General features: G+C 31.7%; 1 protein-coding gene across 1 annotated transcript in view; it reads left to right on the top strand.

Annotated features, from left to right (window-relative positions):
* Positions 1-1,031: 1,031 nt before the first annotated feature.
* Positions 1,032-15,714, top strand: part of Poxm (paired box pox-meso) — a 48,149-nt gene continuing 33,466 nt past the window's right edge. The window contains exon 1 of the mRNA XM_088262731.1: positions 1,032-1,510. Coding sequence (XP_088118857.1) covers positions 1,501-1,510 — 10 coding nt within the window. The 5' untranslated portion in view covers positions 1,032-1,500. The remainder of the gene's footprint in view (positions 1,511-15,714) is intronic.

Below are 15,714 nucleotides of genomic sequence, written 5' to 3'. Positions count from 1 at the left end.
TTTATTCAAATATCTAAAGTTTAAACCTTAATATTCCTAAACTTCGCTACATATTTGAATAAGAATGTTACTGATAGTTTTGTGCTTTTTCATATTAATTTATTAGCAAATAATCACACATCGTGAAATTTATCCATTCATAAAAATTACATAAATTTTATTTTCAAGTAAGAAAGTACACGTTTAAACTTCTTCTATTTTAAGTTCAGTAAAAATATTCCCCATCCAAAATTCTACTATTTCAAAAAAAAGTATGTACTAAGTTCTTTGAAATAGTAGAATTTTAAATAGGAAATATTTTTACTTTTGTAAATCTAATATAGAAGATGTTTAAATAAGTACCCTCTTACCTAAAAAGATTAGCAAATAAATTTGATAAATTGTTACAAAACATTGATTTCAGATTTCATCGTTATAGAGATTAAATGTTAAAAATATGTATGAAGTGTATTTATTAAGCCTGTTATAATATAAGAAATTGATTTATTTGGATGCTTAATAGTGTGGGCAAGTGGTATAAAATAATGAGCCTAATAGTAAAAACATTCGTTCTTGTCAGTCATTCTTCACAACATACATGATATTCATTAATAATCATCAGAAAATATCATTTATCACTTACCGAAAAAAATAATGATCCTCGCATGCGACTTCGGTTCATAAATCGATGAAGTGTCAACACTCGGGTTCAGTTTTACTTCATATAAAGCTTTTTAGCTTTCAGCTATCATCGCTGCCCGCCAAGCAGACAAAATCTCATCAGAATTAATCACTCATCTCGAAACCATCTCCCCGTCTCGCTCTTTTCAGCGGCTCCGGCTTCGAGCCTCACGGCCGCCGAGGAAAATGCATGGAACTAATTTGAAAAGCACCGCCGGGATTGGTCGAGGGGCAGGGACCGAGTGAGACAGACGATGCACCCAGCTCCGGGCCGGCGGTCAGTCGGGTGTCTCGGCGACCAATGGGACAGAACGATTTTAAATGGAAAAGGAAAAAAGCGGAACGTATTTGAAGCGTGGAGCGGCGCCGCCAGTCGTCCCCTTGCCACGGCCGGGAGAATACAAATCGGTGGGGGTTGAATGCATCTCCTTCATTTATTTTACATTTGTAAGATCGATCGACCGTTGCAGATTCAAGTGTCAATGGACTCGGAATAAACTAGATCATGTACAAATGAAAACAAACCGCCATTGTTACTTTTAAATTTAAATTAAGAAAATTAATATTTTACAACATAAATAATATTTTTACCGAAATATATTCGTACAACAGTGAAAATCATAAAAATTAACTGTGAAAATTGTATACCTTTTTAAAAGTGCACAATATCTATTAAAAGTCAAAGAATGAACTATTTTAATAGTAAAAAATGTATACCGCAGCGATTCTCAGAACGAAGATAAGAAAAAAAGATTTTTGAGTGATGTGACAATATATCGAAAAGTGTGTTTTTTTGGTTATTGTTTTTGACAATCATCCAAGCTGGAGACCTACAATAGAATGGACACGGGTAAATATTTATTTTAAAATATTTAAAAGTGATTATAATTAGAATTACCTATTCGCGTCCCACAAATTTGCGTCACAAAGTCAAAATTTATGTGCCCGTCGCACATAGGTAAGGCAGTTACTCTTTCCACATATCACCTACCTACCATTTATTTTCTATTCAAATGCATCAAAAACCCACTAAAAACGTCTAGCATATTCTTTTCATATTTATAAATGTAGATATCACATTTTACTGAAAGTTCAAGAGGTAGGTACTTTTCTAAAATAGAAGATCTTGTTAATTATTATTCAATTTTATATTCTATTCAAATGTATCGAAAACCCACTAAAAACGTCTAGCATATTCTTTTCATATTTATAAATGTAGATATCACATTTTACTGAAAGCTCAGGAGGTAGATACCTTTCTAAAATAGAAGATCTTGTTAATTATTATTCAATTTTATATTCTATTCAAATGCATCGAAAACCCACTAAAAACGTCTAGCATATTCTTTTAACACTTATAAATTTATATATCACATTTTACTGAAAGCTCAAGGGGTAGGTACTATTCTAAATTAGAGGATTTTGTTAATTATTATTAAATTTTATATTCTATTCAAATGCATCAAAAACCCACTAAAAACGTCCAGTATATTCTTTTCACAATTATAAATTTATATATAACATTTTACTGAAAGCTCATGAGGTAGGTACCTTTCTAAATTAGAGGATTTTGTTCATTATTATTCAATTTAAAAACCAAAAACCCACTAAAAACGTCCAGTATATTCTTTTCACATTTATAAATTTATTTATCACATTTTACTGAAAGCACAGAAGTAAGCACCTTTCTAAATTGGACGATTTAGTTTATGATGAAGTGCTTACGTGCCTATCATATAAAAAAATGTCCTTTTTTAAAAATACAAATGGAAAATGAAAATTTATTGGACGTTCCAAGCTCGCGAGTCGCACCCCAATATCAGAAATCAACAAAAAATTCAGTTGAAATTAGAGAAATTTTATGAAAAATTGGCTATCATGCATATAATATATATTCGATCTTCAATATAAAAAAAAATCTAAAAGAAACTTACGTACTCGTTAATGAATATTACTATCTAACTAACAATTACGCCGCTTCCCCACAGAGGTAGGCAGAGAGAATGAAACACCACATCAATGTCTTTGCAAACAATCTTCGCCTCTTCCACATTCAAGCATCTCCTCATTCTGACTCCAGGCCTGACCACGTTAAAGCTTTTTTTTTCATGGCAGGTTTTTCTCTTTCTTTCTCTGTTCCTTTTTCTAACTACATTCACCTCGGAATATATTTCAAATAATTTATTTATAGCTCCAATTATTGACCGTGATAAGAGAAGCTCTTTTTAAAGTAGAGGCAACTTATTAGGTCACCAAAAGAATAAGGTAAAACTACAGCGCTCCAGATTCTTGAATACAGGAGTGGATATATTTCTATGAATCCCTCAATCTACATATATTCTCTGCAAAAAGTTTAATAAATAAATAAAAGCAAATTTGATTGGGTAAAAATGATGAAAGTGAAGAGGAGTTAGTGTGAAGGACATTGCTAGATACTAAATGAGAAAAAAATATTAAGAGGAATATTAGATAAGAAAATAAAAAGAACAGCAAAGTCTAGGGCACTCGGGATGCACATATGCACTTTTCTACAAATCTACTTAAAGCTTATACAACACGCTTTTCATGAGCTTATTTAGGGTTCAACTTTATAAGTTTTATAGCCTATAGACTTACACCTACTTGTGAGTGGATTTTCTCTTTATGTTTAAAGTTACTAAAATAAAATAATTTCATGTAATTCATGAGTGAAAATTCTAGGCAAAAACTCTCGCTAAGGGTGAGACCTAGCACCATTAGATAACTAACCTTACCTCAACTTAATAGGTTAAGTATCTTACTCCATCTGAGCTAACTGTATAGGAGAAAATAAATAATATAATTGAACCATCGAACGGAATTAATTGGTTCCAAAATACACCTTATTGTATTGGTAGGTACATAGTAAGAATCTTCTTCTAACCTTAATCCGCACCCAATGGTGCATAGGGCACTGCATCGTAGCGACGCAGTGTTATCTTGATCGTAAATTACATGAAGGCAAGGTGATCAGCCCTGCGCTTCTTGTACCAGTCCAGGGTGATATTAAATAAATATGAGCCATATTTATTTTGACCATTTTATATTTGAATAAAATCAGCCATATTTATTTTGACCCTCCTGGGAATCGAACCCGGGACCTCCAGCACGGTAGCCGAACGCGCTGACCACTGCGCTACGGAGGTGTACATAATAAGAATAGGTTAACTTATATAATTTATAAGTGAGAACTCTAGGCAAAAACACTCGCTGTATAGGTACGAGTCCTATGAGAAATTACTGCTTTTATACAAATTTCCATAATACATCGTTTCCTCCATTTTGCTTGCACTCGTACATCGCTAAGATATTATTGAATGTCTCGTATTATTTCATGTGTAATGTTCGCTGAAAATATTAAGTTTGTCAGGAAATGTTTTAAATACCCTCTTCAAACAGAAATAATTATCTTAACACATCTTTGTGGGTGCCAAACGGAACCATAAACGACACTTTAACACATAGTAGGCTATCAAACATTCAAAGTGTACATTATACGTCGAGAAACTTCAACCTTCTAGGATTACTTTGCATATCTGCATAACATTCCTTTGATATTATTTTATTTTAAAATCATTAAACAATCCATAAAATAATCTGAAAAATAATAACCACGAAGACACCATGTCCGGGTTGTTGTCCCGTGGTAAGTGTCGCAGACTCTTGAGTCAGAGTTTCTGGGTTCGAACCCACTCTAGCACAATTTGATACCTATTTTTAATAATGAGCCGCTTAGGCTCACGGAAATAGTATAAAATTGAAGTATTTTAAAAAATAATAAAATATTAATTATTATTACATTGTCATTATTACACAAATATTTATCTTTTTTTAAATAAAAATAAAAATAAATAAAAAGATCTTTAAGTTTTAATTGTTATTAGATTGCTTTCTAGACGAGTAATAAATAACAAGACGAATTCTAAATATGTGTACTATTGTAATATTAATTTCGCTGTTGTGAGGTTCGTTAAGTTGTGGCATATATATATATATATATATATATATATATATATATATATATATATATATATATATATATATATATATATATATATATATATATATATATATATATATAATATATATATTTATATATTTATCCGCCTCCGTGGTGTAATGGTCAGCGTGTTTAGCTACCGTGCTGGAGGTCCCGGGTTCGATTCCCAGGGGGGGAGGTGAAAATAAATATTAGTGATTTAACACTGTAATATTTATTTAATAGTACCCTGGACTGGTTCCTGAAGCGCAAGAGTGATCACCTTGCCTTCATGTAAGTAACGATCAAGATAACACTGTGTCAATTTGATGCAGTGCCCTATGCACCATTAGGTGCGGATAAGGGTTTAAAAAAAAAAAAAAAATATATATATATATATATATATATATATATATATATATATATATATATATATATATATATATATATATATATATATTATATATATATATATATATATATATATATATATATATATATATATATTTATATATATATATTTATATATATATATATACATGAAGCATATGATTATTGTAGTATATATTATTTTAATTATTTTTATCTAAATTAAGGCATCTTCTGCAATCATTGAATACTTTATTAAAAAAAATCGTAAAATAAGGGTGGTGATCATTCCTTCCCTTAACGGTATAATCCAGAGAAATTGTTCAAAGGAAATAAAAATAAATATTAGGTTTGTATTGTACCAATATAAATAGCCCCAAGATCTATAACGCAGAACTGATCGCCTCGCCTGGCTCAGACTTCGATCTTCTTTCATAAAAATACCAATAATTTAATCTCAAGAAGAGACACCTATAATACTGACATAGCGCTCACTCCTTTCAAAAACGCCATATATCAAAAATCGTCAATTTTCAGTGGTACATGTTTTCGGAATGCCCAGAAAATGAACTATATCCCAGCAAAAGCGGCATATTTTTAACTTAAAATTTACCCGCTATAGGGCAGAAAGTGTTGTTTTTGCATTTTGAAGAAAACATATTGTTTAATTATTTTTTTAAATATATTAAATATTTATCAAGTGGAAGAAAAACCTTCAAAAAAGTTTTACTTAAAAAGATCTGGTGCACAGCAAAAAGTTCATTAAGTGGCTTGATATTTATTTTTAATCAATTGTATTATATTTTTAAACCTTAAAAACGATCGCCTGAAAAATCTTTTTTTTTTAAATTTGACGTTGTTGAAAGGAGTGAGCGATATCCTTAGGGTGAATTATAAAGTCGCCCACTCCTTTCAAGAACGTCATAAACCAAAAATTGTCAATTTTCAGTTGTGCATGTTTTCGGAATGCCCAGAAAATGTACTATATCCCAGCAAAATCGGCATATTTTAAACTTAATATGTACCCGCTACAGGGCAGAAAGTGTTGGTTTTGCATTTTGAAGAAAAGATATTGTTTAATTATTTTTTTTAATATATTAAATATTAATCAAGTGGAGAAAAAACCTTCAAAAAAAGTTTTACCTAAAAAGATCTGGTGCACAGTAAAAAGTTCAAGAAGTGGCTTGATATTTATTTTTAATCCATTGTATTATATTTTTAAACCTTAAAAACGATCGCCTGAAAAATCTCTTTTTTTTTAAATTTGACGTTGTTGAAAGGAGTGAGCAATATCTTTAGGGTGAATTCTAAAGTCGCCCACTCCTTTCAAGAACGTCATAAACCAAAAATTGTCAATTTTCAGTTGTGCATGTTTTCGGAATGCCCAGAAAATGTACTATATCCCAGCAAAATCGGCATATTTTAAACTTAATATGTACCCGCTACAGGGCAGAAAGTGTTGGTTTTGCATTTTGAAGAAAAGGTATTGTTTAATTATTTTTTTTTAATATATTAAATAAAAAGTAAAAAGTTTTACCTAAAAAGATCTGGTGCACAGTAAAAAGTTCAAGAAGTGGCTTGATATTTATTTTTAATCCATTATATTATATTTTTAAACCTTAAAAACGATCGCCTGAAAAATCTCTTTTTTTTTTAAATTTGACGTTGTCGAAAGGAGTGAGCGATATCCTTAGGGTGAATTATAAAGTGTCTAAAAACTAATCACTCCGTCTTTGCAAACATTCGCCTGTTCCACATTCATGCATCTCCTTACATACCCGACTCCTGACCCGGCCGCTTTCAAATTTGTGTCTAAAACTGCGTCTAATATTAAATAATAATAAATTGAATGTTTTTGTTTCCCTTTTTACAAAGTTCAAAATTCCGAGCTTCTTGTTTTTTTACTCTGCTACTCTAAGCCATCTCATTGTTTGTAATTCCTCTCTGTGTTTAACAACACTAAGTGAGCAGCTTCCGTCAAAGCTCTGTCAAGAGCCTTTCGGACCACACACAAACATCCATGAAGCCCTTCCACCTACTCAAAAGATAAGACTTCAAATCACAACCGACGTTAAAGAGACTCTAGAGAAATTATACTTTTTGATTAGGAGTATCATCTCGATGGTGTAGTAGAGATTAGGTATGTGTAGGGTAACCATTGACATTTTTAAAATATCAAGTACGTAACTACTTTTTTTTCTAATTTAATAACTAAATATAATTTTTTTGCTAAATATTCGACAAATTATTTGTAACTAACAATTCTGTACAAGTGACAAGAGTTATGGTTATGACCAAACAAATGTGGTTACTCGGATATAAGGATAGTTTTTTGGGGATATATATGAGATATATACGTATGTAAATTAAATACAAAGAATAAGCAGGATAAATTTATGTTTTAACATTATAGTGTTTATTTAATACGAGTTTTGTATTAACATTTCTTGGTGGACCTGCATTTTATAGAATTAAATAACAACTATATAGTTTTTTTCACATAAATTGTATTTGACCAGCGACCGGGTTTCGTCGTAACCGACGTCACTAGTCTGATGATGTCGGTTACGACGAAACCCAGTCGCTAGTCAAAATAATAATAATGTGGTATAAAACTATACTGTTGTTATTTTAAAGTGTTCAAATGAATACATTTCCTCTTTACTTAATTAAGATAGTTATTTCAAACATTAAGATTAAGTTTTTTTTAATAAAATATCAGAGAGGCAATTTTTATGTAAAAAATCTACGCTTCTGAATTGATAAAGTAACATTATTATTGAAATGAAGAATCACCTGGGACGTTGGTATCTTCGAACCCGTGTACGAATTAATCTTTCAACATTCCCGACCGAACCGGGATGCATGGCAACCCTGGAATGCAGCTATCGCCACATAAGGTACTGCCTCGACTGGCAGAAAGTTCGATGCCGATGTTTAACCAACATTTGTTTTAGGACGTTGGGCAAACATCGAGCAACTCCCGAGTTGACCGTATTTCAACATGCCCGCGGCGCTGCGACAATATTTGCTGCTAATGACCATAAACATGTGTCAACTAGGCCTCTGGCTCGCCTTTCATCGTCTCCCGAACTGGCTGGAGGCCTTTTATTGGTGTTGACGTTCCAATCATCACGTTCAACACGTGATAGACGCTAACGTGGTGGGTGTTTGTGAATGAAATAACGTAGGTAGGTACCTACAATTATTTGATTAAGTTTTCGGTACCTACTGACCAATCAATGAATAATTTTATTGGGTCTTTTCTACATGCGTAATTGATTGAGAATGATTTTTAATGTAACTAATATCAGCCAGAAAACCTATTCCAGTCATTTTACGCTTCTTCGACTGTCTTTAAAACGCCATTTTTTAGAATAGGTATCACGTGTGTTTCACATTTTCAGAGAGTGGAATAATTTTGCCTTAAATTGGCTAGGAGAGAAAAAAAAACAAATAAATATAAATGTATGTTTTATTTGAGCGAACAAAAGTCCATACAAATTGTTGAAATACGTTTTTACCTAATTCCTATATATGGTCGTTGAACATTTCATTCAACGTAGAAAAACGGGTTGCGTTTATGTCAAGCACACGGGGAGCAGAATAACGATAATTTGATATAAAAATTTGATGTAAGGATCTGGAGAATCTATTTTTATATTGTTATTTATGGAAAAACACAAAACAAAAACGGTTAAGAACTGAAAATATGTAAAAAAAAAGGGCTTGGTATTTTTTTATTCAACCGGCGTTTTATAATGAAAATAATAATTAAAGTTCCGAGATAGACTACCACAGAGAAAATATTCAACAAGTGACAACTCATGACAGTCAAACAACATACGCATAATCACAAGGAAGCACCTCCCGACAAAACGATACACAAATCACCAATAAGAAATAAACGAAAACAAAAATAACGAAAAACAAAATCAAAAACACATCAAACAAAATCAAATACGCAAAAGCAAGCACGTTTGGTCAAAGGAACTTTTAGTTTACGCAATAAATTTGTATAAATAATTTTCTTTCATTGTCATTAAAAAAACGAAAATTTGTATAAAAGAGCTATTAACAATTGAATCACTAGATTCGAAACAGACCATATCACTCGGCCACACATTCATGAAAGACATAACAACTAACAGATAAGCGAATTTATTGAAATATGCCCTCGGCACGGAAAAGCTCCACGAGGACAGTATTGTGCATTAAAATTGTAAATATGTGTATGATGAAAAATAAATAAATAAAAATAAAAATAACATTAATGATATACTTTAGATAAGTATTTCATTAACACTTTGCACTCCTGTTGGATTTACTAACGACCAGTAGTCTACTCTGGGGCTGAAAAAAGTAAATATAATTTCCTTAAAAGATAAAAAAATATATTATTATTTCACTCATTCTTTTGTGACAACCTATTTCTAGTGTGGGGTAACCATTGTAACGCGATAACATATTAGAACGACATTATTCGAAAAAAGTCACTAAACACAGTTTTTTTAAATCAATGTAATTACTAAACCATTTAAATATGACGAGGAATATATTTCTTCAAAATTTAAAGGTACTTATTTTGTAAAAGAAGCGTCTTTTTTGTTAGAAACATTTGAAATATATTTGCAACGATGTTTTTGTGACCACTCTATTGCGAGTTCGGGCGTTTGGGTCCGAGGTTGTAAATCAATTGTTTATTAGCTCTTTGTATTCCGGGAATATCTATCCTCCAAACAACTCATTGGCTCTAGTTTTGGGTTATTACATGTTACTTACTTGAATATGGCACCGAAAACAACAGATGGGTCGTATCAATAGGCGGAGCAAGCATGTGAAAGAATCTTTCCAGGTACACGGTGTTTTTGAAGAGACAAGTATAAACACTTTTTAGCAAATTAAAAAAATATTTAAAAAAATATATATATAACTTTTATTTATATAACTTAACACTATAAATGTATATAACTTAACACTATACTTAATTTAATCACTTATAAAATTTTAAGGTATGATATTTTTCAAAACACTGTCCAACGCACATAGCAGGTTTTCTGTCACAAGTTTCACAATAGTATATGGTCCTTTTTCGTTGTTTTCTATCCGAACACACTACACACTCACGACATTTTTTTTCATTTTGAGGTATTATTATGTGTAATTTTCCATCCAATCTTTGTTCTGGATCGAGACAGTGTCTGCCTTTTGTACAGTTTAATCCTCCTATGTGATTTTCGACTAATTTATTGATAAGTTTGTCAACAAATTCAAGATGTGTCATAACTTTTAAGTTTGTTTGATTTTGTTTTTCCTTATATAAAATGTATGAGTTAACAACGGAAACTTCAAGACTCCAAAATAATAATTTTCGCCACCATTTCAAAGTTTTTCTCAAAAATGGGTAGGTGGCAATATACTGGTCTGCAGTATCCACACCTCCCATATGTTTGGTGTAATTTATAACCATATTCGGTTTTATTATCGTTTCTTCTTGGCCACCTCTCATTATTCTTCTTACTGTTTTATAATCGTTTGAATAGTGATTAGTATATAATGTTACAATTCTCTTGTCCTTCCAACCAAGAAGTAATTCGTTATTTTTGACACAAGTTATTGATTCACCAGACTTCAATTTTGCATTTTTTATTGGCAATGGTTATGCTTTCTAGTCGTCACTATTGTGCCTGTTAAATGAGTGTTTAACTAAATCAATTCTTCTCCTTATTGCGGGCTTGTATATAGCCTGTCAGTAAACATATGATTACCTACAGCTTCAGGAATGGAGATTAGTAAATTGTTGTAAAGGTGCAAAACAATTCTTGATGTAAATGGAAGATCAGGTCTAATTAAGCTATTTGTGGTTACGGCACCATAATAAGGAATAAATTAATAAATATAACCAGATCCCGAATCCGCCAAAATGTATATCCTGATTCCCCATTTATTTGGTTTGTTTGGATTATAAGTTTTAAAACAAATCCTGCCTTTAAAATTGACTACAGATTCGTCTACCACTATTTCTTTACGGGGTATCATATATTCTCCACATTTATTATCTAAATGTTGCATAAATCCATTCATTTTTTCAACTCTTTTTTCAAGTGTTTCGTTATTATCTGTTTCATTGGAATCATGGAAGGTCATCATCACAGTCACAGTCAGGTTGGAAGTCTTCAATATTTTCACAAGTATTATTTAAGATTCAATATTATTTACACTTTGATTTACAATTTCACTATGTTTGCTAATATTACTAAACACGTCGTTTCCTTACTTTCTTCCGAACATTCTTTAAATCGATCCATTGTGATAAAAATATTTTTTTAAAAAATCAATAGTTTTAGTTTTGAAAAGTTCACAGAATAATGGTCACCACAGTAGGAGGAGCTCCGCCGCGAACAATGTACCGATACAGACTGACCAAATAAAACGGCACACAGAAATATACGAAGCAGCCCAAAAACGACCAAATTCTAAGAAACAATATATAAGCTAATCCTTTAATGTATTTTAAATATTAAAACATTTTAGAGAATATTTAAACCTTGATGAACACCACTGTGAAATAAAAGACACAGAATGTTATCGGTAAATGGGGAAAACCAAGGTTCAAAGTTACCGCTCGGGAAAGCCACTATATTGGCTATCGGAGCTGGCAACCAAACGTTCAAAAGCCAGAATATTGGCTATCGGAGTTCTATACGTTAAGGTATGAAGAAGATATTTAAATCATGTATATTTTTACAATCATTAAAATCCTGTGGTGTAACGGAAAAGGGGCCCAAGTCTGTGATATACTCGTATACCACAGACTTGTGCCTCTCTTCCATGTCACCACAGAATTAGTAGGAACTTACTAGTTACAGGGTACATAATATCGACGGCCCCTACGTAAAGTACTCTATTTGCAAAGCTGTTACTTTACATGAGAGAGCTTAGAAGATTTTTGCAACGTATTTTTTTAAAATCTGAAATTAGTATTATAAACTAGTATTATACATTCAAAAACATAAAGTAATGTATTAAATCGTTTTAAAACTCTATGCCTTGTCAAAATTAAGTAGTTAGCGTTTTAGGAGTTCAGTTCATTTCAAAAATTCGATGTAGATAGCATCTTATACGCCTGAAAACTAGACGTAATTTATTTTACACATTATATTGTTTGTTTCTATTTGTAGATAACGGTCAGTCGATAACATACACCAAATATCTCAAAATTGACAAAAATGTATTGTAGTTAGAGCACTTTACATAGGGCACGTCGATTTTATGTCGCCAGTAAGTAGGAGTAGGTACTGGTAGTCCCGAACCCGTCGGCATGCGGCAGCGGTACCGAACTCGACACCTTTACAAACAGAGTCTCGACTGTTCGCAAATATTCATAAAGGTCGCTAATGCTTCCAATCTGTTCACGGTTTACTCTGTCTCTTGTTGCAGAGTCAATAGTTTCGTTCTCAAATATTTCTCTAAATGGTACTAATCGGAAACCGAAATGAGCACATAAAAAGAGGGCGACTGTGATACTTGGGTAAGGAAGTACTCGTACTATTGCAATAATGTGAAAATAAACATATTTATTATTTCATCAATTGATTCGGAATTTAATTTGTGGTATTTTTTTTAACTAAACACTTAAATATATACCACTTTAATGAGTTTTATTTATATATACCACAACTTTCGAAAACTTACAGATGTTTTCACCTTCAGTTAAGTTTTCGAAACTAGTCGTAAATATAAATAAAACTCATTAAAGTGGTATATTCAAGTGTTAATAAATCAATTTCTGGGAATGTCCATAATTTTTTTCTGTGATTTTCACTGTGTAAATACAACTATTTCTTAGAATTGTGATATGTTGTGCAACATTTTGAAACAATAGAAATTCATAAAAATAATAATACGCCCTAAATTAATAATATGATAATGACTATTGCCTCCTCCCTTATGTCCATATTCCCGTATTTAAATCATTTAAAAAAAACAACTCCTACACTTCAGCTACGTCCTTCAACATCCCAAGAACACAACTGTGAAATTTAGATATACTCGTATGTAGCTTCGTTTGAAAGTGATTCGGAATGCATCGAAACACATGTCATTATAGATTTAAGAAATAGCGTTGTTTACGTTATTTTAATAAGTGAAATTTAAATTTAAAATACTTGTTTTTGTTAGCCCACCCTAGGTTTTAAAATAAAACACAAAATACTTAAGCACAAGATTCAATAAAAATGTACTTTCTTTATCTCTCTCTAATCCGCTCCCAATGGCGCCCACACTTCAACATACATATAGAAGCAGTGTTATCTTGTACCTTAAATTCATTAAAAATTGCAGTTGCGAATAATCCAGTGTCCGATATAATAAATCATATTAATATAATTAGGATATAAATCTGATGTTTAAATGATTTACCTTTTAGTACATATTGCCAATGATTCGTTATATTTTACTGAGTATAAAATTAAATTAAATTTCCAAATATTAAATAAAATTGGCCGCCCACATTATAATGACACTGGCCAATTCGTATATACTCGTACGTCTAATATAATTTGTTTTCTTTAAACGCTACCGGGAGCGCGTTTAAGCCGGGCCCTTGATAAAGCAAATAAGCAAATAATAAACATTGAATTCTCGGGCCTCGGGGCCTATCCACAAGGCTACGGAGCCCGGTCCCTGGGCCCCCCACGGCTCACCTGCTAATGGATTTAAACTTATAGTCATTGAATTACAGTGGAGTGTTTGTCTTGCACTTCGGTTCACCTACACTCACCACTCCATTACTCGGCCCCTCGCTGATGCTGGGCGGGAGATGAATGAATGAGAGATTATGCCTGCCCACTTAGGCTTAATACTCTCAAAACTCCCTTTAAAGTATAAACATATAGCTACTGGAGCTAATCACTCAACTCAATTTCATCTGAGACTTATTTTGAGATTTCAATATAGATGAAGAAGATAAGAAAATAAGCTTTCAGATAAATTTTACAACATTTTGAGTGTGTCCAAATACTTGTTCACAAATCTTCACAAAGTTCTATGTATATGATCCAATTTTGAAACAGTGTACAAGAATCACTAGAATTTTCACTAGTGATTTCCATATTCCTCTATCTATGTTGAGATGTCAAAAATGTTCACAGATCTGGATTATCTCCCATAATTGGAGATAATCCAGATTTGTGATAACTTATTTATAATGATTCATTAACAATTGATTCATTACTAAAAAAATAAATCAAACTTTAGTTTCGGGGGAGATAATTCACACCATAAAGTTAACAATGCTTTCAATATATAAAATAATTTTATATACCTTTAATTCAACGAAGAAAAATAAAAATCCTACACAACGCATATATAAACATATATTACTACATTTGTACATAAAGATATCAAGTCATAATTTCAACTATTTGTCTAATTATATATATGATTTATACATATTTGATTATACGCTTGACATAAACTAAATTTCGCGTCGATTTTTTTTATCAAATGTCTAGCTGTCGAGAGACTGTAACAAAGTCACATATATTATTTATTATAATACACTCGTTATCTCATTTGATTGTATGGACCATTGACGTACAAGAAGGTCAGAGAGCGCAGATCCCGCATTCAAACATATATTTATAAAAAAATATATATAAATTAAAATAATTTATCAATACTATCAAAAAGTTCTGCGCACTTAAATTATTAAAAAGCAATTTTAAATATTTTTAGTATTATATTTTCACATCTCAACTTACATAGATGAAGAAAAATATGGAAGTCTGGGCATTTACAAACTTTCATATTCTTCTTCATCTATGTTGAGATGTCAAAAAATTATATAAAAATAACTTCTTTAATTGGAGACTATCCAGATTTGTGAACAAGTGTTTAGACACACCCAAAATGCTGTATTTTGTCCAAATCATCGTTCAGATATTCTTGGTTTGTCTGCATTTAGGAGTTATTTATATTAATATATCAAATAGATGAATACAAAATATTACAGATATGGGAAGAATCTTACATACATTTCATAAAGGTATTTCTGTAAATAAAAAAAAGTTAATTCAACCGTAGATGGTGCTGAAGAAGTACATATCATGCATAAGATGGTTTCAATCGCATAAATATATCTTCCGAAATTTGAGTAGTGTGATTGTCAGTCATGGGTAATAATAAAAATAAAACCCTTATCCGCACCCCAATGGTGCATAGGGCACTGTGTCTTATAAACGCAGTGTTATCATGATCGTTTTACACATGAAGGAAAGGTGATCAGCCCTCCGCTTCAGGTACCAGTCCATGGTAATATTGAATAAATATTACGGTGAAAAAATCACTTGTGTATTTTTTAATGTGTATAAAATGTGAATGTTACACGTGTATAAAATTATCACTTAAACCAGCCTATGACAGACCGTAGGCCCTTTTTCAAAACCACAATCCACCCGCAGCGGTTATAAAGAACCTAGGGGACTCTTTGTCAACTGCCCACAGAGGAATAATTTTGATTCATTCTCAGGGAATAAAATATTCTATGCAGATAAATGAGGGAAAGGAGGATGTATGGACAGAGGCCGACACTTCGTCCCCACTCCTCAGTATCCCTAAGCTTATTTAAAAAATACAAATAAAATTCACTATTTACAAAACTTATGAACAAATGTAATGACTTAAAA

The sequence above is a fragment of the Brachycentrus maculatus genome, unplaced genomic scaffold, assembly GCF_059751285.1.
Source record: "Brachycentrus maculatus isolate JH-2025_06_01 unplaced genomic scaffold, ASM5975128v1 h1tg000188l, whole genome shotgun sequence".
Classification (NCBI taxonomy): Eukaryota; Metazoa; Arthropoda; class Insecta; order Trichoptera; family Brachycentridae; genus Brachycentrus; species Brachycentrus maculatus.
This window is presented reverse-complemented; position numbering and strand designations above follow the sequence as displayed.